The 26393-nt window shown below is 46.4% G+C and overlaps 1 protein-coding gene across 17 annotated transcripts in view; it reads left to right on the top strand.

Annotated features, from left to right (window-relative positions):
- The window catches only part of AHI1 (Abelson helper integration site 1), a 245127-nt gene that overhangs the window by 55670 nt on the left and 163064 nt on the right, over positions 1-26393 (top strand). Inside the window, exon 23 of one of the 17 annotated variants that reach the window (XM_085883047.1) lies at positions 13784-14440. The exons of 13 other annotated variants lie outside the window; for them this stretch is intronic. In XM_085883047.1, the coding sequence (XP_085739173.1) occupies positions 13784-13831 (48 nt within the window). In that variant the 3' untranslated portion in view covers positions 13832-14440. 3 more of the 17 variants (XM_085883044.1, XM_085883043.1, XM_085883046.1) reach the window with 3 other exon arrangements.

Below are 26393 nucleotides of genomic sequence, written 5' to 3'. Positions count from 1 at the left end.
TATTTTATTCCCATTCTAAATGCAGTTGAATAATAAAAAGTCATGGGTCAGGGCCAGGTGTCCAATCAAAGTGGGATGTCTTGGTACCCGGTCATTACTGCCAGCAGTTATATAGTGGCAGTTCTAATTATGTCTCTTATTAATTACGTAACACACCAGTACACAAACTCCACACAAAATACACTACACAAAACAAGTCCTGGTGAGGGTCTGCAATCTCTGATTGCTCTTTTTCTTGTTTAAATGTGCAAAAGAAAGAACTGTCTGTTGTCGCTTATTATTGCCACAAATTCTCCCACACAAGAGACATTGAGGGATGAAAAAGCTCCAGGACCAGATAATATGCATCCTAGAGTATTGCAGGAGGTGAAAGAGCAGATAAGGTTGGTGTTAACTGTGGTGATTAAATGTTAATAAAGTTAAAGTGTGGTGATAAGTGTGGTGTCACACACCCAACCTCTCCACCAAATTTCACTGTCTGCAACTTTTTGAGATACCCTGCCCACAAACAGCTGGCAGCTGAATTTTTTTCCAAATTCAGTGCCAACTCACCCCCCTCACCCCTCACTCTCACTCTCAAAGCAACCATCCCACTCTTCTCCCTCCAAGCCTCCCTCTCACCTCTCTCAAAAATCTCCCCCTCACCTTTCTCCCACCTTTCATCCCCCTCACTCTTCCTTCTCAAAGTTGCCCCCCCTCTCATCCACCAACCTGCCTCCCTCCACTGCCCTCTCACCTCCATCTCTTCACTCCACCTCCTCAAATCCTCAACTGCCTTCTTCCTTGTCTCTTGTCCCCCCCCTCCCCCAGCACCACAGAGCCTTTCCTCCTCATTCGGCGCCCTCCCCTCGCTCCTCTGCCATACCCCCCACTCCTTCAGCAACCCTCCTTACCTGCCCCCTCGTCCCTTGTCCTACCCTCCCCTCCCCCTCCACCTCCTGCACCCAAAGCCTCCTCCCCTTCCTCTTCATTAAAAGTGTGGACCTCAAATATCCGGGGCCTTCGCTCAAACCTTTCAGATCTTTCCATACAGGTTGCCACTGACAAACCAGACATTATCTGCCTAACAGAAACTTTCCTCTCCCAAGACGTGTCTGACTCCCAAGTATCTCTCCCTGGCTACTCCCTCTTACGGTATGACAGACCTGAGCCTCGTCCTGGTGGAGGTGTTGCTCTCTTCATCAAAGACTCTATTCCTCACTCTCCATGCACTGCTCTCACTCCCCCACACCCCCAGGAATACCTCTGGCTTCGGCTTCCCCTCCACTCCCACCTCATGTTTATATGTGTACTGTACCGTCCACCGAACAGTGATGACTCCATCTACATCTCACTATCCGAAAACATGGACCATCTTCTATCTTCTCATCCAAACTCTCTCTTCCTCTTATGTGGTGACTTCAATTGTCATCACGCCAGTTGGCTAGGTGTGGGTACCTCTCTCACCTGCCATGGCACCTCAGCAAAAGCTTTCTGCGACTCATTGGGACTGACTCAATCAGTCAACTTCCCGACCCGGATCTCAACCAATGGTACTCCATCTCTTCTGGATCTGATTTTGACAAATTTCCCTGACAATATCTGCTGCTCTTCCTTCGCTCCAATTGGTTCTTCTGACCACGTCCTTGTTAAAGTGGACATCTCTCTGGCTGTTATCAGAGAACCACCTCACCGCCGTCGAGTCTGGCATTTCACTCAAGCCGACTGGCAGGGTCTCCGATCAGCCATCAAACTTACAGACTGGTCTCCTATCACTACTTTCTCAAACATCAACTCATCCTGGGAATTCTTTCAAAGAAACTTGCTCTCCCTCATGCACAGATTTATCCCCTCTCGTCTTCAGTTGTCTTACCCTTCCTCCCGCCCTTGGTTTACTGAAGCTTGTGGCGAGGCAGTTGTCCTGAGACAACTTGCCTTTGCCTCATGGAAAGCAAACCCAACTGAGGGCAATCTCAGTTCTTTCCACAAAGCTCGGAACAAGTGTGTATCTACCCTCAGGAGAGCCAGAAAACAACATCTTTCTCATCTCAAGTCTGAACTCTCAAACCTCTCTCCCTCCTCAAAATCCTGGTGGCGTTTAATCAAATCTGTTTCTGGTGTATGTTCCCCCTCCATCCCCTCCCTTACCTCAAATGGCCGCACTGCTGATTCCACACGTGATAAAGCTGAATGTCTAAACTCGGTGTTTGCAGCTAAATCTTGTGTCCTAAACCCATCACTATCTCTACCCACTTTACCCAGTCGCACCCAACTGTCCCTGGACTCTGTATCCTTTTCTCCTGACAAGGTGGAGAGCTTGCTTTCAAACCTCGAGTCAGATTCTGCAACCGGTCCAGACGGCATCAGCCCACGTGTCCTCAAAGCCTGCTCTTCTGCTCTTGCTCACCCTCTCTCTGTTCTATTCACCCTCTCATTTGCCCAAGGTCATCTGCCATCTGCTTGGAAATCTGCTAACATCACTGCCCTGCATAAAAAAGGTGCAAAAACAGATCCCTATAACTACAGACCAATCAGCCTTCTCCCAATCATCAGCAAGGTGATGGAATCCATCATCGCCTCAGATATGAAATCCTTCCTCTTCTCCAATGGCTTGATTTCCAATCATCAATTTGGTTTCAGACCAGGTCACTCTACCCTGGATATGCTGCTTCTGCTCTCCCATCAATGGATGGAGGTCCTCAATGCCAGACAGGAAATCCGAGCCGTATCCCTGGACATATCACGTGCTTTTGACACAGTCTGGCACCCTGCCCTACTCACCAAACTCTCTTCCCATGGTATTCAAGGCCATCTCCACTCATGGCTCGCAGACTTCCTCTCCTGTCGCAGTCAACGTGTGGCCCTAAATGGAGTTCTTTCATCCCCTCTTCCTGTGCAGGCTGGAGTTCCTCAAGGTAGCGTTCTGGGCCCTGTTCTTTTTCTGGTTTTCATTAATGATCTCTCGGACTCTCTGGAAAATCCTCTATTTCTCTTTGCCGACGACTCCACCCTCTGCCGTACCATCTGTCATCCCTCAGACCGGCAAGCAGCAGCTTCTTCACTCACTGCAGATCTGGATAAAATCACAAACTGGTCCAACACGTGGAACATGTCTTTCAATCCAGACAAATCTCACACTCTCACCATGTCTCTTCGAAAGGACCGTTTACAAAACCCCCCCATCCACTTTCTCAACAATCCTCTGGAAGAAGTCTTTTCTTTCAAGCTTCTAGGTCTCACTATCTGCCATGACCTTTCCTGGGAAAGTCACATTTCCAACCTCGCCTCAAAAGCCAGTCGCCGACTGGGAATCCTCCGTCGTGCTAAGTCCTTCCTCGGCCCTCTTGAGCTCCTGACCACTTACAAAGCTTTTGTCCGTAGCCTGATGGAGTACTGCTCTCCCCTCTGGGCTGGTGCTCCTGCCTCCCACCTTTCTCGGCTTCACGCTGTCGAAACCAGGGCATTTAAGATCATCTGCATCTCCCGCAATGAAGCTGAGTCTTTGGGCCTCTCACTCAATCACCGCAGGTTGGTCGGTGGTCTTTCTGTCTTCTACCGACTCCTCTCCAGCCTTGCCCCCCTGCTCTCTCTGCGATTTGTCCCCACCACATTTCCACAGGGCGCTCAAGGTCCGCCAACAACCCCCTTCTGGTAAAACTACCAAAATCACGAATCACTGCTCATCTTCACTCTTTCATTCCTCTTTTTTCCCGCCTTTGGAATAAACTTCCTCACTCTATTCTTTCCCATTCTTCCCTCCAGGCTTTCAAAACAGCTGTTCACCACCACCTCTTATCTTCCCCCATCCAAATCCTCGATCTTTTCTACCCCCGATAATCCACCCAAGCCCACTTCCTTCATTTCTCCTACTTTCCTTCCTGAAAGTCCCTGAAATGTCCATCTTCTCTTCGCAATGTTCCCCGTCCCATCCCCATCCCTCTCCCTTCCACAGTTCACCTAATGTGTCTGTTCCCCACTGTTTTGTCCCTTCCACTCCCGCCCCTCTTGTCTCATGCCTCCTTGCTGTGAGTTGTGTGTTAGCTCTCATATGAGCCTCGACCAAGGTATACAAAAATAAAAAATAAAAAAAAAACAACAGACAAACAAACAGCCAAAGATGGGTGGAAATACAACTTCCATCCCCCATTGGTGGTGGAGGTAATAAATTATCCAGAGAAGAATTGGGGAACTATAGACCTCTTAGCTTGACTTCATTTATGAACACGGTGTTAGAGATATTAATTAAGGAGCGGATAGGGAAACATTTGAATATTTTCAAACTAATTAAAGGTGGTCAGCATGGATTTGCCAAATGGAGATCATGTTTAACAAATTTATTGGAGTTCTACGCAGTAGTTTCTGTTTGGGTGGATGAGTGATTCTGGAGTTAGCAATGAATGTGGTGTTCTAGACTTTCAGAAGGTTGTTAGCCAAGGTGAGGGCTTGTGGTATGGCTGGTAGACTATCTAACTGCATTTGAAACTGGATTAATGATAAGAAGTAAATAGTGGCAGGTTTGGAAGATGTAAATAGTGGGGTACATCGGGATCGGTACTGGAGCACGTCAGGGATCGATGCTGAACCATTATTATTCATAATAATTTACACAAACGATTTGGACAGTGGGGTTAAGACTCGGCTTTCTAAAGTTGCCGATGGCACAAAGCTTGGAGGTAAGGTAGAGAGGGAGGAGAGGGGTCAGGTGGGGTTGATTTTATTCAGGAAAGTCTAAATACTTTAATAGATTTGGCAAAAGATTTGCAGATGCAATTTATCATCAAGAAATGTAAGGTATTAGGGATGGGAAAGGATAATAAATAAAATAGAGATTACATGATACAAGAGGTAATCTTGGAGCGTTTCACACAGAAGAAGGTTTTGGGGATGGTAATAGATACGGTGGGTAAGCAGACAGGACAATGTTAGGCAGCTATAGGTAAAGCAAACAGGGTTTTTTGTATCGATTGTAAATCAAAGGAGGTAGTGTTAACACTGTACAGTATAGGAATTTAGTGAGGCCTCATTTAGAATATTGTGTGCAGTTTTGATCACCACATATGAGGAAGGACATAGCTGCCATAGATATGGCACAGCGTCAGGCTACGAGATTGATTCTGGAGTTAGCTGGACGAAGTCATGAGGAGCAGTCAAAGGAGACAGGACTTTATCTATTAGAAAGGTGATTACGAGAAAGCTGATGCAGATGTTTCAGATAATGAAGGGTGTGGACAAGATCGGTGCAGTGGAGTTTTTCAGAAGAGTAGACAGTGTTAGCACCTGAGTTCAGAGCTTGAATGTAAAGAAGATGAGCGTTTGGATAGTTTTAAGGCAGGGGTCTTTCAGTCAGAGAGTGATTAATGCATGGAGTGGTCTCCCTGGAAAGGTAGTGGCAGTAGAGGGGGTGGATAATGTTTAAATGGAAATTATATAGGTACCTGGATGCATTGGCGAAAGAGAGGTATGGGAATATTGATAGGACTTGTTTGTAACTTGTGTGTGGATGAGCGATGATAGCCTGGCCAACTGGGGTTGGTGCAGTGAAGTCATGATGGGCCGAATGACCTCCTCCTGCAACAAAGTTCCTTGTGTTGGAGTGGTGACCTGTCCAGGATTGTGCCCAATAACCCAGGAGACTGCTGGGGCAGCACTAATGCTCTACACCCAATGGAGTATGGTCCCAATGGATTTGGATTTTGGATTGTTTGACTCAACCTTTTGAGTTGAGAAATAGCAACAGAAAATCGACACCACACCAAGTGAAATCCATTGATTTGAGATCTCTGGATGAAAAGTTACCTGTCAGGAGTTGTATTTTTGGTGTTTATGTGAACATGTGTTTCTGTAAAACACGGCTGTTCCTCTTTGTTCTCGTCCATTCCATATAAGCCACACTCTGATGAGCTATGCTCTCCCTTCTTTCCTTCACTGTTTCTTTCCTGTTCTGTAGGGTGTTTCAAAAGAAATGCCGCAGTAGAAACTTAACTCCTCTTGTGCAAAAAGACAACTCTTTCAGAGAAAAGTATTTACAGTATCTACCGTATATGAATAAAAGGCAGTGTGTGTGTGTGTGTGTGTGTGTGTGTGTGTGTGTGTGTGTGTGTGTGTGTGTGTGTGTGTGTGTGTGTGTGTGTGTGTGTGTGTGTGTGTGTGTGTGTGTGTGTGTGTGTGTGTGTGTCCCTCCATAACTCTAAAACTATAAAACCAAGCAGCCTGAAACTTTGCAGTTACACTAAGAAAACTCCAAGAAAGTGCAAGAGTGAAAATTGGGTGCTTGGGTTAATTAAAACACCCCTTTTGAAGATAATTAACGGCCTTATTTAAGTATATCCTTCATGAGGTGATCCTCGGCCACCTCGCTCTCTGGGGTCTCAAGGCGTTTCCTGAGTAATCTCGCTGGGGTCTGAAGCCGCCATGTTTTTTGGCCTGCTCAACCATGCCTTCATTTGGATCAGGCCGCAACGATTTCTGAACGATAAAGTTTTTTTTCACTTTCCTCACTCATATTATCGAATGCCTATTCATAATAGCTACGAATTGCTGTATAAATTACTTTTGTAAGCCCTATAGTTTTCAAATTAGGAGCTTGGAGTGATTTCATACATTATATGATACGATTTTCCATGATCTACTCTCACGGACTAATTAACGTGTATCATCGAAATATTATTTCGGTTTTGAAGATCAGATATCGTCGGGACTAAATAAGTGTCGAAATCTGTTATGAAATCTGATAATTTAAAGAAATAACGAGTCTTGTAACGAAGCCAATATACCTATTTGCTTTAAACAAGCAATGCTATGTTCCCTCCTTCTCCAAAGATACACAAGAAAATGTGAAATTTCCAAAGCATTAAACTTATCCTTTTCTACTGTTTGGAGAATTATATTGAGTAACAAAAATTTTTGGAACATGCCAAAATTAACTAGCTTCATTGAGCTACATGATTTAATGCATTCATTCCTGGACTTGATGCACCCTGTCCTCCAGAGGGACTGCCTATCCATAGCATCTGCCAGATCTGTTTCTATATTTTCAGAGGTTTTGTGAGGTGCTCTACAGGAAATCAAAGCAAATCTGGTAAAAAATGGACGTTTCAAAAAAAAAAGTTATAACATTTGCGCAGATCCCGAACCGATGTACCATGCGACACGTGCACAGACGAGCAGGCAAAATGGCAGATTTATTATTATTTCATTAACTGCTGCATGTGTGGTGAAGACGAGCTTTAAAGTTAAAGGGATCCTTTTTGGTATGCAGTGACAGCCTGGCCAACCATTCCTCATCAACCACTGAAATGGAGTGCTTGCAAGAGTGCTTAAGCCACTTGCTGAGTGCCCATTGTCAATAGCGGTCACCCTGATTGTCGAGATTGTCGATAGTCGCCCTGAGCGAGTGGTACGTCATTCTGAGCGAATCTTTCACTCATTGCGGACGCTTTTGCCGCGCCACATCATTCAGAGCGAGTGGTTCGTGTTCCGCCACCCTGATCGAGTGGTTCGTGCTCCGTCACCCTGATCGAGTGGTTCGTGCTCCGTCACCCTGATCGAGCGGTTCGTGCTCCGTCACCCTGAGCGAGCGGTTCGTGCTCCGTCACCCTGAGTGAGCGGTTCGTGCTCCGTTACCTTACCTTGAGCGAGTGGTTCGTGCTCTGCCATTCTGAGTGAGTTGTGAAATAACACCCGATTTCTGAGCCATTTGCCATATTAACGTGTTTTCTAAATTACCGAGCCAAATTTTTTTCCACCCATCACTTACAGCTGTTTATAAAGAATAATGTTTGTGAACACATCCCTGAAATGTTTATATAAATGCAACGTCGATTTTCGGTGAAAGCTACTCAACATTTCTGGGTTGTATACAGTAAGTACTGTAGTTGGTAATCACACTGACTCCATCCTCCTGGTTCCCAAAAAATTGCCGATATCAGCCAACAGCAGTGTGTGTGTGTGTGTGTGTGTGTGTGTGTGTGTGTGTGTGTGTGTGTGTGTGTGTGTGTGTGTGTGTGTGTGTGTGTGTGTGTGTGTGTGTGTGTGTGTGTGTGTGTGTGTGTGTGTGTGTGTGTTCATAAAGCATAACATATTCTCTCTGCTAACTCCCCTACCTCCACCTCTCTCTTTCTGTCTGTCTGTCTGTCTGTCTCTCACTCTCTTTCTTTGTCCTATCCTTGCCCTATGCCCTCCCAATACAGTGCAGCACCCTCCTCCCACATCTCCTCTCTCACTCTCCCCTCCTCTCTCTGTCTGTCTGTCTGTCTGTCTGTCTGTGTCTCTGTCTCTGGATATATCCAGATGGTGATTGTGTCTGGACAGTGTTTATCTCTGGACGTGTCTGGGCAGGGTTTGTCTCTGGACGTGTCAGGGCAGGATTTGTCTCCGGACGTGTCCGGAAGGGTTTGTCTCCGGACGTGTCCGGGAAGGGTTTGTCTCCGGACGTGTCCGGGAAGGGTTTGTCTCCGGACGTGTCCGGGAAGGGTTTGTCTCCGGACGTGTCCGGGAAGGGTTTGTCTCTGGACGTGTCCGGGAAGGGTTTGTCTCCGGACGTGTCCGGGAAGGGTTTGTCTCCGGACGTGTCCGGGAAGGGTTTGTCTCCGGACGTGATCTTCACAAAATACCCCATGATGACAAAGTGAAAACATGTTTATAGACATTTTTACGAATTAACGAAAAATCAAAAGCTGAAATGTCTTGCATCAATAAGTATTAAAACCCTTGAATCAATATTTTGTAGCAGCGCCTTTGACAGTGATGACAGCTTCGTATCTTCTTGGGTTTGTGTGTATCAGCTTTGTACATCTGGATTTGGAGATTTTCTCCCATTCTTCCTTGCAGATTTACTCAAGCTCTCAAGTTGGATGGGGAGTGTCAGTGAACAGTAATCTTCAAGTCTTTCGACAGATTCTCAATGGGATTCAAGTCTGCGCTTTGATTGGGCCACTCAAGGACTTTCACGTTCTTGTTCTGAAGTCATTCCAGTGTTGCTTTGGCTGTATGCTTGCGGTTATTGTCCTCTTGGAATGTAAATCTTTGCTGCAGTCTAAGGTCTTTTGCACTCTGAAGCAGGTTCTCTTCAAGGACTTGCCTGTATTTGACTCCATTCATTGTTCCCTCTATCCTTACAAGTCTCCCAGTTCCTGCTGCTGAAAAGCATCCCCATAGCATGATGCTGTCATCACCATGCTTTATGGTAGGGATGGTGTTAGATGGGTGATGAGCTGTGCACAGTTTCCACCAGACGTAGCACTTTGCATTCAGGACAAAGTGTGTAATTTTCATCTCAGCAGACAACAGAATATTTTGCCTCATGCTCTCAGAGTCTTTCACGTGTCTATTTACCAACTCCAGGCATGCTGTCATGTGTCTTTTTCTCAGAAGTGGCTTCCGTCTGGTCACTCTCCAATAATGCCGAGATTTGTGAATTGCTGCCGAGATTGTTGTCCTTCCGGCAGGTTCCACAATCTCGGCCAAGGAATTCTGTAGTTCTGTCAGAGTGGTTATTGGGTTCTTGGTCACCTCCCTTGGTCACCTTGGTCACCAAGAAGGACCAATGTCCTTCTTGCCCATTTGCTCACTTTGGTCGGACAGCCAGCTCTAGGAATAATCTGGGTCATTCATATTCTTTCCATTTCCTAATGATTGAGCTCACTGTGCTCTTTGGAACTTTCGACATTCCAGAAATTGTTTTATACCATTCCTCAGATCTATGTCTTCACAATTCTATCACAGAGTTTTGTTTGGACTTCATGGTAACGTTTCTGCTCTGACATGCACTGTCAACTGTGGGACCTTTTATAGAAAGGTGTGTTTTTCTAATCATGTCCAATAAATTTAATTGGCCACAGCTGGACTCCAATCAAGTTGTGGAGTCATCTCAAGGATGATCAAAGGAAATTGGATGCACCTGAGCTCAATTTGGAGTGTCATATCAAAGGGGTTGAATACTTATTTTCGACAAAACATTTCAGCTTTTCATTTTTAATGAGCTTGTAAAAATTTCAAAAATAAAACATTCCACTTTGATATTATGGGGTATTATCTGTAGATTGGTGACCAAAAAATTTAAATCTAATCCATTACAAATTCAGGTTGTAACACAACAAAATGTGACAAAAGTCGAGGGGGGTGAATACTTTCTTAAGGCATTGTAGCCAATATATCGGCTGATAGCTAGATGGGTCAGCAGCAGGTTTCACTGGCTTAAGGATGGCAATGACGTTACCCTCTCTCCAGGTTGGTGGTATGATTCCAGTTGCATGGATGTTCATGAAAAGAGAAGACAACCAATCACGTTCATGAGGTCCAAGGTTCTTCAAAAATTCAGGATAGATGCCATCAATTCCTGCTGCTTTCCTTGCTTTTGTGGAGGAAAGGCAAGTGTCAAAGTCAGCCCTGGTATATGGGGAGAAAGTAGGGATGTAGAAGGAGATGATGAAATGGTCTTGGAGAGTTCCTTATGGACTTCCCGGTGAGCCTTCTTAGTTGAGGTAACTTTGGAGTTGAGTAGCCTTGAAGCAACAGCATGAGCCAATACTTTGGGAGATTGTTTGTAATCAATTGTAATCATTTTGTAATGTTTGTAATCATTGGATGTAATCAATGGAACCTCTGTTCCATTGTGGATTAATGCTGGTCGATGTTGGCTGTGGAGAAAGTGTGGAAGGCTTTTATAAGATGCGTGAAGAGGGTGTCTTACTATCCCTGGAGACCAAACAAAGGTCTGGATTGTAGTCCTTCCTCAATCTACATAAATGGAAAGTGTCTGGTTGCTTGGTATCATGCAAGAGATAATGATCACCAGCGGAAGCCCAATCCACCAGTTGTTCATCTACCTGTCATCTGAAATATATCTCCATGAGGTGTGGTGGCTGTTTAAGTTACCAGCATTAACTTCAGGGTGAGCAGTAATGGGTTGTGCTGAAAGGAGCCACCCTACCTGAGGCAGTTTGTACACATTGGTGATTGTTGTATCCCCAACTTTCACAGTGGCTATGAAGACATTATTGACACGAGATTAAAAAATAATAATAATAATTAAAAAATATATATTATATATATATATATACAAAGTCAGTCAGGTGGTATCATAAGTAAGTAGGCTGCAATGCCATACTTCGCATAGTGCACTGCTGAAATAAGTTTAAAACCACAGATGTGGAGCTTGGAAGCACTGAAGTCATCCTGAGCACGTGTCTCTTGAAGAACAAGAACATCAACATCAAGGTTTTTAGCAGTTCTTGACATGGAGTCACACTTTGCTTGTGACATACCTTTTACTTTTAATTGGTAGATGTGAAGAGTTCTCCATGTACTGTGAGATGATTGGCCTTGAAAAAAGTCATTTGTAAGATCATTGTGCTGCACAACAAGAGCCAACAGGATGGTCTAGAAGTACGCACATGCCTCTAAGCTGTCTAACTTGGGTGTGAAGCCCGACCCAACTATAAATTGTCATCCCGATGTTTCACAGGTTCATCAGTGTGTGCCATCCCTTGGATGGATGTTAAGGCCCTGTCACACCTTGACGTTTTAGTCAGCGTATGGCAAGGTCTCAAATTGTATGTAAAATGCTGGCGTACGCTGAACTATTGATGTTTTTTTTAAGTTTTGGGCATATAATAATGTGTTGGACGTATGCATAACATATTGGTAACGTGCACAGAACGTTTTCATCACATATAGATAACTTATACCAACGAATGCTGAGCGTGTTGTCGGCATTCACAACCTATGCCCAACGATAGTCTAACTTATGCACAGCGCGGCAGCGTATCGCCGACGATCAAGTGGCGTCGGCTATTCATAGGCTGCGGCTTGACGATTCAAATCATAACCGCACTAGACTTCGAAGTGTGAAGTCGGTCACACCTTGACGTTTTAGCCAGCGTATACCGACGTATGAAAAATTTGCCGAACCAAGCTGGCACACGTCGAATACGTTACGGGTAAGTTTTGTATACGTTAAGAGCACGCTGGCATACGTCGTAGTTTTCTGGCATACGTCGTCATACGCTGAGTACATCGAGAAATTTTCAGCATGTTGAAAATTTCTCGACGTATGACACACATTCCACATATGCTGGCATAAGTTGTAGGCACGATACGCTATCGTTGACACACGTCGACATACGTTATTTGTACGTTACTCATAAGTCGAAACACTTACGTTACTCATAAGCCAGCACCATGGCCAAATTCCTGCCCTAACCGACAGAGGGCATTTCATCAGTGGCACAGCCATGTCCTCAGCCAATGATGCTACCACACAGCCTTGTGCTGCATACAAACAAAGAAGAATCTGCACCACAAGCACATGAAACATTAAAGTATTTCATTCAGTGCACTGTTACTTTTGAAACACCCTGCATATTGTTTTATCGTCTCTACCCCCCCCCCCCCACTCCCACCATCGGAGCAATTAATGGTCAACGCCCGAAACATCAGCCTCACCTTATTTCCCGTGGTGGTTAGCTTACCTCGATGAATCTTATGTTGATTTTACAGATTGTTCTTCAATCACTTCAGTCACATTATCGCTGTCGCCTTCAGTCACTTTTGCGCAGAAACTTTAAATTAATCTTGACAAATCCAGAAAAAGAAAGCCACAAGAATTGTTGAATCACCTTCACCAAGGTTGCAAAGGCTTACAGGATAGTCTAGAAGTCTGCACACTCTTCTCTGAGCTGTCTAGCCTTGGTTTGAATATTGGCCCAGTTATAAACTGCCATCTCAGTATTTCACAGCTATAACAATTCATAAATGTGTGTGTGCTGTCCCTCCGATTGATTTTAAACTGGACATCCCATCTCCCGGCATTAGTTGGTGAGTGTTAAAAGATCTCGCTGTGCTTTTCACACCGAGTAACTGAGCAATCACGGGCAACATGGTAACATTTTAAAATCCTGCTCAAACCTAGAGGGGACATTGCATCAGTGCCAAAACTCCACCTCCCCCCACACCACCCCCTTCTCCCACCACCACAAATGATGCTACACCTTTCGCCACATGCTGCATATAAAGAAGAAGAGGAAAAAAAGCCAATGTTGCAAATTATTGCTGGTATTTATTGCTTTTTTTGAATCTCTTATGCAAAACAAATTGCCTCTTTCAAAGATGCAGTTTGACAACTGAACACCTGCGATGCTACAAGTGTTTTATCGGCAGGATTACAAGTGCCATCTCGTGCGCGTATGTTTGTGTTGTCTCATCTAAGTTTGTAGCTGCACATGCAGACCACCTGTCTAAATACTTGCACGTGTCATTTAGGAATAACACAAGAAAAGAACTTTACATATATTTACATAAAACAATGTTTGCATACGTTTTTAACTTGCTGTTTTTCTGATGTGAAATATATGTTGCTTTTGATCTGGTGGAGCTTTTGGCTTGTCCAATGAGCAAATGTGCAAATGCTCTATCAATCGTTGTTCATTCTGCTTTTTACAAAGAGAAAAACTGGCTTTGCTACGTTTATTTGCTTAAACTCAGTTCTGAGAAAGCATTCGCAAACTTGGCCTCTACTATTATCTGCTGCGTATAATATAGTTTGATCTCGATAAGCAATCTAATCTCTGCCATTGCAGGACAGCCGTTGTTTTGCATGTTGTGCATTGAATTGGTTGAAATCCTCCTGTGTTTTTATCTTTGCTTTTTCCATCTTTCCATCTGTTTTCTCCCTATTTATTTCACTCTTGTATTTCTTTTTCTCCTCTCAGCCTCTCTATTGTGTATTCTCTCTCTTTTTTCTTTTCTTTTCTCTCTGCACATCCCTTCTGTCCTGCTGCTTGTAAAACCATTGCTGGATGAGTAGTCACTCTGCACCTTGCGGATCTACACGTGTATTTGCCAACGTGCATGAGCATGCTACTTCACGCAGTGATTCAGCCGGTTTTCCCAGCAATCGGTGCAACAGGTGGCCGACCTGGAGTCCACTCATTCGAGCTTGTGCTGCATTATTTTCCCTCCTGCCATGTGGTTTGTGAACAGGCCACATTTAAAAAGTATCATTTCATGTCTCATTTTATTTTGAGAACAGCAGCCTTTCATTGGCATTATGAAAATTTCAAATATTCTGAAGTTGATGTTTTTAAAATAAAAAAAAATCAGTTTTCTGACACTAGAGGCAGTATGATCCATTAAGATTCCTTTGGTGCTTTGGTGAAGATCAGGCCGATGTCAGTGCTACGTCAAGTTAAAGTGAGAATTTGAAATTGACAACGTTATCTGCATGTCACACTGTGATACTCATGAAATGATGGTTCTTAGTTCCATTATAATTTTAGTACAATTAATATGGATAACCACCTGTAAAGATAGCTCCATGTTAGCTTAAATTTTCAACAGGTTGATTTGATTTTTTTCCATGGGTACATATTGGGTACCCTTCAATGAGGACATGTTTGGCGACCTTAATTACAATGAGGGAATTTTATATCATCAATGATGTAATAATAGCAGAAAAATAAAAATCAACACTACATACAAACATGTTGTTGATGAATTAATATAAGCAGCAGGTGTCTGTTGCACAGTTGTACCGAGGTATGACCTCTGTGCGTCCAATCACATATGTTGGAGTTCCACCAAGTGGCAAATATTCATTATTTTACCTCCACATTGATTCATATTAAGTTTAATAATAAGTCGTGTGTGTGTGTGTGTGTGTGTGTTGTATGCTTGCGTGTGTGCGTGCGTATGCACGCTTAACTGCGTGTGTGTACCTGCATGTTGTGTAGTCTACAACATGTCTGTGGATTGGTTCCTTTCCTAAGGCAGGCTGACAATTTTGTAAATAAATGGCTTATAAAGCCACATAGGTTGACTGATGTGGTTAGCAATGTAGCAGCTGATACTGCATTATGCAGTTCTATGTTTTTGGTCGGTTCTGTGTTTTTTATGCCTCCGCTGATGAAGTCGACAGTGCCACTGTATTTTTGGGTTGAATGTATGACTGTCCATCTGTCCATCCGTCCATACATCAGTCTGTCCATGCTAAATTTCTCTGTTTTCTCTGCAACTTCCTATCCGATTGACACAAAGTTTCACCATAGGTGCGACTACTCATGTAGAATGTTTTAATGATAATTATGATGTCATAGGCCATGTGGTGTGGCAGCCACATGTTGGAAAAAAAGAAAAACTTTGGATCACTGTATCTCTGAAACTGCTCCTTGGAAAAACTTGAAACTTGGCACATGTGAAGTACTCCCGATGGAAAACAAGTATGATTTGCTTATCTGGAATTTAAATTTCAGATAGGGTATTGTTATCGAGCACCATTCAAAATATATCGAGCAAAATTTGGGTTGCAACATTAGGCCAGGGCTCAGATAAGCTCCAGGTTAAAGTGGTCCTATTTTTTTTGATGTCATTGATGGTTTCGTTATTACGTCATAATTCCAGAAATGAAACGCTTTATCTGATCTGTATGAAAAAATTTCAGTCATCTAGGCTAAATTGTATGGGGGGAAAAATTGATGACTTCATCGATCACGTGGTTCGGCAGCCATATTGTTTTTATGATAAAAACCTTTAAAAATCTTCTCTGAAACGGCTGACCAGATCGAGGAGAAACTTCACCCACATGTTCCCAAGCCTTGGGGATACCATGGTGTTCACGATTAATTAATAGGTTGCATGGTCTGGCAGTCATGTTGGATTGAACGAAAATCGTAAAAAAAAATTTGTCTTGAACTGCTTTGTCAATCGATGTGAGATGTCACAATTATGATCAAGTAGTCATGTGGAATATATGTTTTAAATTTCAACCTGATTGGGCACATGGTCTGGCAGCCAGAATTATTTAATATTTTGAATCTGGGTTCAGGGATCCAAAATCAAATTTGGTGCATAAGTGTATAATGATGTAATAATGTGGGCGGAGGTATATGTGGGGATGTTGTGACACCAAAGAGTGCCCTTCTAGTTTCACATATTGAATCTGGGTCACAATAGCCATTTAATATTGACATTTATTCTGCTGGCTACAACTTAAAGTTATTCTTAACTTTTAACAGCTACCAAAACAGAGTGGAGGTATGGCAGGCACCCCTTGTTGGTCAGGACTGTTGGATTCGCTATATATGCTAGATATCCCTTATTGTCGGGTTTTCCGTGTGTGTGTGTGTGTGTGTGTGTGTGTGTGTGTGTGTGTGTGTGTGTGTGTGTGTGTGTGTGTGTCTGTGTCTGCAACGCGAGGCTCCACAGCATGAACCAGAAAAACGATTTCAATGAAACTTTGCCAACATTTGCAATATGTGATGGGAATGTGTGCGTTTGAATTTCGTTGCCGAGCATCCACCCGTTGCTGTGCAGCGGCCGAAAAACCGCGTGCAGTATTTTCAATACTTGTCCTTCAGTTTTGAATGTAGAGAAAAGAGACTTCGGAATTAAACACTTCGAGATATTTAAAAAATTTTACTCGAGTTGATTTTTGATTGAGGTTTTATTTTTCAAATGGTAGTCCTTCAAAAATCGGGTGTCTATTTACCGTCATTTTTTATGAGGGGTTTAGGAAAGTGGGCAGAGCTTAGGGAAAGTGGACGTGGTTTATGAAAAGTGGGAGTGGCGTAGGAAAGTGGGCGTGGATAATGAAAAATATTGTGTGGCTCAGGAAGTGTGGTCAAACAAGAGCATTGAGAGAAGTTTATCAGGTTTTTGGATTCGCTATATATGCGAGATATCCCTTATTGTCGGGTTTTCCATTGTGTGTGTGTGTGTGTGTGTGTGTGTGTGTGTGTGTGTGTGTGTGTGTGTGTGTGTGTGTGTGTGTGTGTCTACAACGCGAGGCTCCACAGCACAAACCAGCGAACCGATTTCGATGAAACTTTGCCATCATGTGCAGTATTTGTTGGGAATGTGTGCGTTTGAATTCCGTTGCCCAGCAACCACCGTTGCTGTGCAGTGGCCGAAAAACCGCGTACAGTATTTTCAATACGTGTCCTTCAGTTTTGAATGTAGAGAAGCGAGACTTCGGAATTAAACACTTCGAGATATTTAGAAAATTTTACTCGAGCCGATTTTTGATTGAGGTTTTATTTTTCAAATGGTAGTCCTTCAAAAATCGGGTGTCTATTCACCGTTATTTTTTATGAGGGGCTTAGGAAAGTGGGCGGAGGTTAGGGAAAGTGGACGTGGTTGATGAAAAGTGGGTGTGGCGTAGGAAAGTGGGAGTGGCATAGGAAAGTGGGCGTGGCTTATGAAAAATATTGTGTGGCTCAGGAGGTGTGGCCAAACAAGAGCATTGAGAGAAGTTTATCGGGTTTTCCGTGTGTGTGTGTGTGTGTGTGTGTGTGTGTGTGTGTGTGTGTGTGTGTGTGTGTGTGTGTGTGTGTGTGTGTGTGTGTGTGTGTCTGCGTGTGTGTCTGCAACGCGAGGCTCCACAGCACAAACCAGCAAACCGATTATTTTTGAAATGGTAGTCCTTCAAAAATAGGGTGTCTATTTACCGTCATTTTTTATGAGGAGTGCCATTTGGCAAAATACGCAATTGCAAAATCTTGCCAGGCAGAGGAACAATTCTATGTGAACCAATACGTCTTGGCAATGAATTTTCGTCGGTGGATCGGTCAGAATGAAAAGCATCGTATCCAGCACTTCAATACTTGCGAATCCCTCGTCGCCTACCGGCTTGTTGTAATATGTGCTGATGTGGAACATGGGTTCATGGCCACCATTCCAGGGAAGTGTGTAAGTAGTGTGTATATGTGTATCTGTATGTATGTGGATATATGTATGTATGTGTATATATATATCCTGGTGTTGGCGCAGTGGTTAGGGCAGCGGCTTGGGATCCAAAAGGTCCTGAGTTCAATCCCCGTTGGGCCACTGAATTAATACACCAGGGGGTTGACTCAGCCTGTCATCCTTTCGAGGTCGACGAAGTGAGTACCAGTGTACTGGGCCGGTGTATACCCCGGTTAAAATAGGTGTACCATATCCCTGTGTCGTAAGAGGTGACCAGGGTTGCGTCAGGAAGGGCATCCGGCGTAAAACATGTGCCAAATCACTATGCGGATCATACGGATGATCCGCTGTGGCGACCCTAACGGGAGCAGCCGAAAGCAGAAGAAGAAGAAGAAGAGATATATATATATATATATATATATATATATATATATATATATATATATATATATATATATATATATATATATATATATATATCCTGGTGTTGGCGCAGTGGTGAAGGCAGCGGCTTGGGATCCAAAAGGTCCTGAGTTCAAGCCCCGATGGGCCACTGAATTAATACACCAGGGGGTTGACTCAGCCTGTCATCCTTCCGAGGTCGGTGAAATGAGTACCAGTATACTGGGCCGGTATATACCCCGGTTAAAATAGGTGTACCATATCCCTGTGTCGTATGAGGTGACCAGGGTTGCGTCAGGAAGGGCATCCGGCGTAAAACATGTGCCAAATCACTATGCGGATCATACGGATGATCCGCTGTGGCGACCTCTAACGGGAGCAGCCGAAGGAAGAAGAAGATATATATATATATATATATATATATATATATATATATATATATATATATATATATATATACATACATACATATACAGCTCTGGAAGAAAATAAGACACCATTCCAAATTTTTTTTTAATCAGCATCTCTACATGAATGGCAACCATTCCATTCCAGTGTCTGTTGAATTCCAACACAGGCACACCTCATTCTACTTAGTGAGGTACTGATTAGGTGATCACCTGAACCGAATCTTATTTAACAAGAAAAAGTATAAAAACCACTGCAGTGGTCATCAATATCCTCTTGCAATAGGACCAGCTGGATGGCAAAAACAGTGCTAGTAGTATCTCAAAAGTAATTAGAATCAAAAAAATAACTATTGACCATGCCAAAAGAGTTGAAAAGAAAAGTTTTGAGTGAGGAAAAGAAGGGTTCAATTCTGGCTTTACTGGCAGAGGGATACAGTGAGCGTTACGTTGCTTCCATCCTTAAAATTTCAAAGACGGCGGTTCATAAGAACAAGGTCAAGCAGCAGACATTGGGGACAACAAATCTACAGACTGGCAGAGGGCGAAAACGACTTTACACTGACCAGGATGACCGCCAACTCATTCAAATGTCACTCAACAACCGTAGGATGACATCAAGTGACCTACAAAAAGAATGGCAAACGGCAGCTGGGGTGAAGTGCACGGCGAGGACAGTTGGGAAAAGGCTCCTGGGGCAGGGCTGAAATCGTGCAAAGCTAGAAAAAAGTCCTTCATCAATGAGAAGCAAAGAAGAGCCAGTCTGAGGTTTGCAAAAGACCATAAGGATTGGACCGTAGAGGACTGGAATAAGGTCATCTTCTCTGATAAGTCCAATTTTCAGCTTTGCCCAACACCTGGTCGTCTAATGGTTAGACGGAGACCTGGAGAGGCCTACAAGCCACAGTGTCTCGCACCCACTGTGAAATTTGGTGGAGGATAGGTGATGATCTGGGGGTGCTTCAGCAAGGCTGGAATCGGGCAGATTTGTCTTGTGAAGGACTCATGAATCAAGCCATGTACAAGGTTGTCCTGGAAGAACACTTGCTTCCTTCTGTTCTGACAATGTCCCCCAACTCTGAGGATTGGTTTTTCCAGCAGGACAATGCTCCATGCCACACAGCCAGGTCAATCAAGGTGTGGATGGAGGACCATCAGATCAAGACGAGCAACATCGCCGCCGACAGACGCGAGGGTTCCCTGTTAGAGCGGGAGCCGATGATTCCTGCAACGTCCGCATGGTTGATGATTTCACCCACGTCCGTGCATGTCCGGTCTTCGCGAAGAGATCGGATCAGAATCACAAAAGGGGCGGAGCCAGCGGGGGGTGAGAGGTGAGAGATCAAATGCAGCCCCGACCCGATAAAAAGGCGTGCCGGAATGCCAGTCGAGCAGTGGAAGTCTGAAGTCAAGCTGGCATCGAGTCGGAGGAAGCCAGCAGTCCGCCAAGGTTCGAGTCCAGTGGAGGGCAGTCGAGGTCGTCGGTGTGCAGCCAAGCCTGCCGTGCCGCACAGAACTGCGGGAAGGTGGAGAAAGCCGTAGAGAGGTTGCCAGCCAGTGACAGAACGGTCCGAGCCAACTCTGAGGAACGGGCGGGCTCTTAAAAGAGCATCAACTCTCGAAAGAGCAAAGGCCCGTTCGTTCCTCTGAGGCGTCGTCGGCTAGGCCGATCCACCAGGACCAACCTGGACCAACCGAGCTGCCGTGTTTCCAAGGAAACGTCGAGGGTCGCTCAGCGAGTCACCACGAGGGTGACAGGTAACCAGCCCGGCCTCTCGGAGCTCTTGTGGTCTCCACAGCTCCATGGATATTAAAGGCCTACGGGTCCAGTTCTGCCCTTTTCTTTCCTGGGGTTTTCTTTGTATGAAAGTTGTGGCACCGTGTCCATAAGTGGAACTGTTAAGTGAATGTACAGTAATAAATAGAACGGTTGTAGTTCTTTGTCTTGCTCGTTTTTTGTCCCTTACCCCCATTGCATACGTGCCTTCATTACTTGCATACGTGTGTGAATAAATGTCATGGTTTGAATGTTCACCTGTTCGTTGCGTCCTTTCCTGTCATTGACTGCCATTATTACGTACGGAATATTAGCTGGCTTTTTAATAGCCGAAAAGATAATCGGGTCCAACAGGGCCTCGCGATAATACACCGCTCGGCAAATCGCAAACGGAGCGAGCTGCTTAAGCGGCTCATTTCCAAGCAGGTCCCGTTGAGGTGTAAATCCCTGGCATTTCTGTCTGCGCGCATACCAAGGTAAATCGACAATTCGGCGATCGGACCCTGTCGCGTGCAGACAGAAGAGTTGGCTGATTTACGTTGTGATTAAAAACACACCCGTAGTTGGATTTCGGCGTTGATCCGAAAGCTGCGACTAGGTTTGTCACGTCCGGTGAGCGCGCGGCTGCGATTAGCTAAAAGCGGTGACTCGCACGCCGGGGTGGTGAGAAACCACAACAAAATATATATATATATATATATATATATATATATATATATATATATATATATATATATATATATATATATATATATATATATGTATGTTGTTGTTCTTCTTTTGGCTGCTCCCGTTAGGGGTCGCCACAGCGGATCATCAGTTATGATCCGCATACTGATTTGGCACAGGTTTTACGCCGGATGCCCTTCCTGACGCAACCCTGGTCGCCTCTTACGACACAGGGATAAGGATTGGGTTTCGCCCAATTGGGATTGGGATTCACGGGAATCGGTCCAGGGGTGAGACAAGCGACCCCCGATTCCCTCCAAATTACGAGCGATTTAAATTAACCCTTTACGAGAAATAAGATGGCGTCTCAAGGCGAGCGGGAGCCGGGGGTATTAGAAATGGATTTAGAATGTGTCGAATCCATGGTCCAGGATGAAAACCCCATGCAGGAAATGTTGGTTGTGCAGGAACACGAACTCCCCCAACTGAACCCAGAGCCCGAAATAGGTGCGGCGGCGGCCGCGGTGTATGACACCTCCCTCCCCCTCTCCACCAAAACCCTTCCCCGATCCCTGCCGAAACGGCTCACCCAAACGCACCCGACATGACCCAGCTATTCACCATGCTGGCAAAGATGAATGCGAACATGAACAAGCAAATGAACGAAGTGAAAACGAAAATGGATGCAAACACAAATGAAATGAAAAACGAAATAAAAGGCATGAACAAGCAAATGAACGGATTGTAAACTAATATGGAAACAAATGCGCAAGGAATGAAGGAAGAAATGAAAGAACTGCGGGGTGAGATGCAGAAAATAGGCCGAAGCCTGCAGGCGGGCATGAAGGCGACGACAGTGGAGCTCAAAATGGCGACGCCACGTGTGGGAGCGAACGAGCTGGGAGGGAGTGCAACGGCTGTCAGGCCCGCGGTGGAGGCGGGTAAGGAGAAAATAATTCGGGGGACGTCTTGGGCGAGAAGCGTGACGGTGACCGAGAGGGAAAAACTAACGAGGGAGACAAGAGACGAGGTGAAAGGAATTGCGAGAGAGAGAAAAGAACAATTAAGACGGAAAGCAAGGATGAGGTACGCTGAGATCGTGAAAGAGCAAGGAGTGAAAAACAGGGAAGGACGGGAGCGACTTAAGGAGAAAGCAAGGTTGACCTACATAAAGATAAGGGAAAGACGCCAGAAAGAAGCAGAGACCAATAGACACGAGGAGACGACAGAAAGAATAAAATGTATAGAGACACGGGAGATAGAGGGTGAATTGGACAAGGTTAGTGACGCACACACACACAGAGGTAGTGGAGGACCATGAGGGGGAGCTGGCGGACTGGGTGGAGGCCCAGTGCGAGCAGCTGGATGGCCTCCTCCAGGAACGAGGGGAGCGAGTATGCCCCCTTGAGGCGAGTCACGACCAGGTGGGTTCGGTCGTGCTTTGCGAGGTTGAGGGGACGGGTGCTGTGGACAGGTGCACGCCGAGCTTGGGGGGTATAGAGGCCCCGGAGACCCTTGTGGGGACACTAATCCCCAGTGTGGTTGTCCCGGTGTGTGTTCACGAGTGTGGCGAAATGCGTGCTGCAACGCACGCATAGCGCGGGTGCAAGGGCGTGTGTGAGAGCGACCGGGTGGTTGACAAAGACCCCGTGTGCGGAAGCGACCCCGTGTGTGAGTGGTGTGGTGGTAAGTGTGCAGAAGATCGTGCTTCCCAGCACACCGTGTGTAAAAGGGGCACCGCAAGTGGAAGAGGCCGTGTGTGTGAGTGAAACGGCCAGTATGAATGGAGCACCACGAGTGAGTGGAGCCACGTGTGCGAGGGAGGTGGCATGCGTGAGTGAGCGGCCGAGTGTGAGAGAGACAGCGTGTGCAAGGTCGCTGTATGTGAGGGAGATGTCGGTTGGCATGTGTGAACATGCAACCGCGTCTCCCGGTGTGAGTTTAATGGTGAGGTGTGTTAGCGTCGTAACACGCGGGAATGCGTGTGTCGAATGGAGACGACGACGGCGACAGAGGAACAAAAGCCGAGTAGCGGCTGCAGCTGTTTCGGGAACCGTGCCGGGTTCACCCAGCAGCGAGCGCGAGGTCCGTGCTGTGCAACGCACGAGGCCCCCACGTGCTCGCTTACGAGAGTGAAGTCCCGGTCCGGAAACGCACGCGGTGGATTTGCCGATCCCGCGGACGGACAAAGTTGAGGCAGGTAAACGGATTTGGACCGGACGGGTTCTCCACGCGGGCGTGTGTGTTAAGCTCCAACGGGCAAAGCACATGTGTTCACGTGGGGGAACCCCTCGAGACGTGGGGCTTGTGTTTTTTTTATGCGCACGGTGACGTCATGGCTGCACGTGGGGTTGGAATCCGGCAGGAGGGGTATCCCTGCCGGATGGTACCGTCCAAGGAGGGACGAGGTACACGTGCAGCTGCATGACGTCACGGGCAGGTGCAAAGTGCGCGAGCTGTGAGTTGCCGCGCTGGTGCTGCGCATGTGGAAAAAAAAAAAAAAAAAAAAATAAAAAAAAAGCAAGCCTCACTCTCGGGTGCACAGGATTCCCGGGCAAGGGGTGGAAGACCCCCTTACCTGGGCATAGGATGGAAACTAGTTAGGGGGAAGGGTTAGCTTAGTTAGACCGGCTCCATGGGGCAGGGATAAGTCCTCATGGGGCCCGTGTAATGGATTAGCTAGAGGGATTGTAGCGAGATTTAGTTTGGGAAATTGATTAATGGGATTATTTGGAGACAGTGACTGACAGTGAATGTGTAGCGGGGACGTAGCTTAGCTACGTAGGTTAAATGGAACGTGCTATAGTTTAAGGGACGACGTGGGAGCACGAGTTAGTTAGGGGAGGTAGTTAGAAGGATGGCGGAGTTCAGCGGTGTGTGTGTTGAAGAGTTGTGAGGTGAGTACATGATGAGTAAGTGAGGCCAGCGGGTCTGTGTGAGTGGAGCGAATGGGGAATGCATGGTGCGATGAGTGAGTGGGGGAGGAGTGACTCCCGCCCAAGGGACCCCGGGGTCAGTGTAGAGTGAGTTAGGGGGTTAGTTAAATTGAAAAATGGAGGTCGTTTTGTTGTTGGTGTGAATGTAGGCTCGAAACCCATTTGGAGGGGTGCAGGAGCCCTGTTGACGGGCTGGGAGCGTGGCTGCGAAAGGTGAGTATCGCTGAGTGGGTACCCTGGGCACCAGGCGAGTCGGCCGTGGTAGGCCAAGGGCCCATGGGGGGCCGGGATAGCGTAGTGGGCACGGGTGCGTCTGCTTGGTGCAGGGGCCCGGGGCGCCATTAGCCGCGTGGGCAGTGTTGTGGGCACGGGTGACCCTCGGAAAGGGGCCTGGGAAGCCAGCCTGCCACGTGTGCGTTTCAGGGGAGGTGCCATGGGGGGCACTCCCCGGTGTTAGGGAGCTGGTAGGCTCGGAGGCAGTGTAGTGCCCGGGGGTGCCATAGCTGGAGATTCGGCAGAGGGTCGTGCCTGCCAAGGGGAGCCACGCGTCCCAGCCATGAGACCGTGTGAGGGCACGGAGAGAAAATTGGGGGGCGAGGCCCGAAATTGTGAGGACACCAACACAGGCGACGGGAATCTGGGTTGTTAGAACCAATAGTTTAAGCGAGAGGCGCTTGTTGAAAGCCCCGGGGTAGTTTAACAGTTAAATGGATAGGGTAGATTAGGAAGTGTACCCCTCCGCACCATCCATCCCCTCGCTCTCGTTGTGGGCCGCTGGACCCACTTTGGTTATAGATCGCTGAACTCTGGGGAGGCCATCCTGAGGCTTCGTTGGGCCTCGACACAGGACGCTAGCTCTCCCTTGTTCCCCTCCGGGAAGGGAACGTAGGGGTTGGGAGTAGGCTAGGTGACAGGATAGGTTCTTCGAACAAGGACAGTACAGGGGGTTAGGGGACGAATTATAGTGGGACGGTTAGGGGACGAATAATTATAAAAACAACAAAAAAATAAGTTGGGGCTAAATTGGGGTTTGACAAATTAAGGAGTGGGTATAGACAGTGACAGGCAAAGGCGATAGGTTGGGAGGGAGACCGTAGAGTAGGTCCGAGCCTGCCTTCCGAGTGGCCAGCACCACCGCACTCCCTCCACCAACCTCCACTGAACGGCGAAGGCTGGCCAGCTTCATCGGCAGCTGTTGTTTTGCTGCAAGGCCTGTGCCGGCGAGATCGGCTGCAGCTGCTGTGCTGCAAGGCCTGTACCGGCCGGATCGTCTGCAGCTGTTTTCTGCAAGGCCTGTGCCGGCCAGTTCATCTGCCGGCTGTATTTGCCTGCAGCGGCCTTGTTCTGCAGGCTGTGTTTGCCTGATCACCTTTGCCATGCCATGCCCACTGCCCCTGTTCACCAGCCCCGTTCAATTTTTGCTTTGCCCCCCCCCCCCCTGTTCATTGCCATGTGCGCCAGGATCAGAAAGCAACAGTTTGCAAGCTGCGAGAACTGCCCTGTTGGCAGCTACAACATGGGCCTGCAGTGGCGGCCCGTGCACCGTGTTTGCGTTCATCCATCCATTCGTTGTGTTCATTGCGTGTGCCACTTGAGCTGGCACGGAGACTGCGTTTGTGCAGCCCATGCACCGTTGTGGTTCACTGGGTTCATTTCAAAAGGGAAGGCCTTGGACTGCGTGTGAGCAGCCGGCCACGTTCCCTGTCACCTGCATTGTTTGAGCCAGAGACTTCATGCGAGCAGCCTGGCTCCCTGCAAACTGCTTTCTTTTTGCAGAGTTCATTGATCCTGGGCCATGGTTTAGTGTAAAATTTGTAAGTTAAGGTAAGATGTACTGTAAATATGAGTGCGCCCCCGGCATGTCTGTCTTAGCGCCGGCAATTTTATTTAAGTCGTCCGTGTGAGTGGGTTTGTTTAGTTAGTTACTCAGCCCTCAGGTTATTTATTTTGGGGACACGAATACCATGAATGTCGCACTCAGGGATCCGTAGGTAAAATGTACTAGGGGAGAACTACACATGATGGCACACGAAAATTTGACGACTCGGGACGAGTCTGTAAAAAGGGGAGGGGGTAGTGTCGTGGTTGACGAAATTCGCAAACCACCATTCAGGTCCCGTAGGTGAGATATCTCTGTAAGTATATGTGTAGTTAGCCCAAACCCGTTGTTTAGAGGGAATAAATGTTATTCATTCGGGCTGCGACCCTTTTAGATAGCCGTTTTTCTTTTACTATCTTTATTTTGGACCAGCCGCCATTACTACCACCACAACCACCACCAACCACGTCTCAACAGCCATCACACAACAACCACCAACCGCAACGCCGCTTCACAACAACAACAACGCCAACAGCCACGACCTTTACCGTCACATCTCGCTCTCACAACCATCGCATCACCGCCATTCCCGCGCCGCTTGTGGGCACCGATCCTGGACTCGTACAGGGCGCGCACCGAGCAGCGGGTGCAAAAACACCAGCCTTTCCGAGAAATCGGATCAAGAATGATTCACGCCCACTTCTGTTCCGTCCTATCAGCGAGCG

Source organism: Eptatretus burgeri, chromosome 5 (genome assembly GCF_056783735.1).
Source record: "Eptatretus burgeri isolate ZD-2024b chromosome 5, Ebu_testis_v1, whole genome shotgun sequence".
NCBI lineage: Eukaryota > Metazoa > Chordata > Myxini > Myxiniformes > Myxinidae > Eptatretus > Eptatretus burgeri.
The sequence above is the reverse complement of the archived record's forward strand: the minus strand, read 5'-3'. Positions and strand labels throughout refer to the sequence as shown.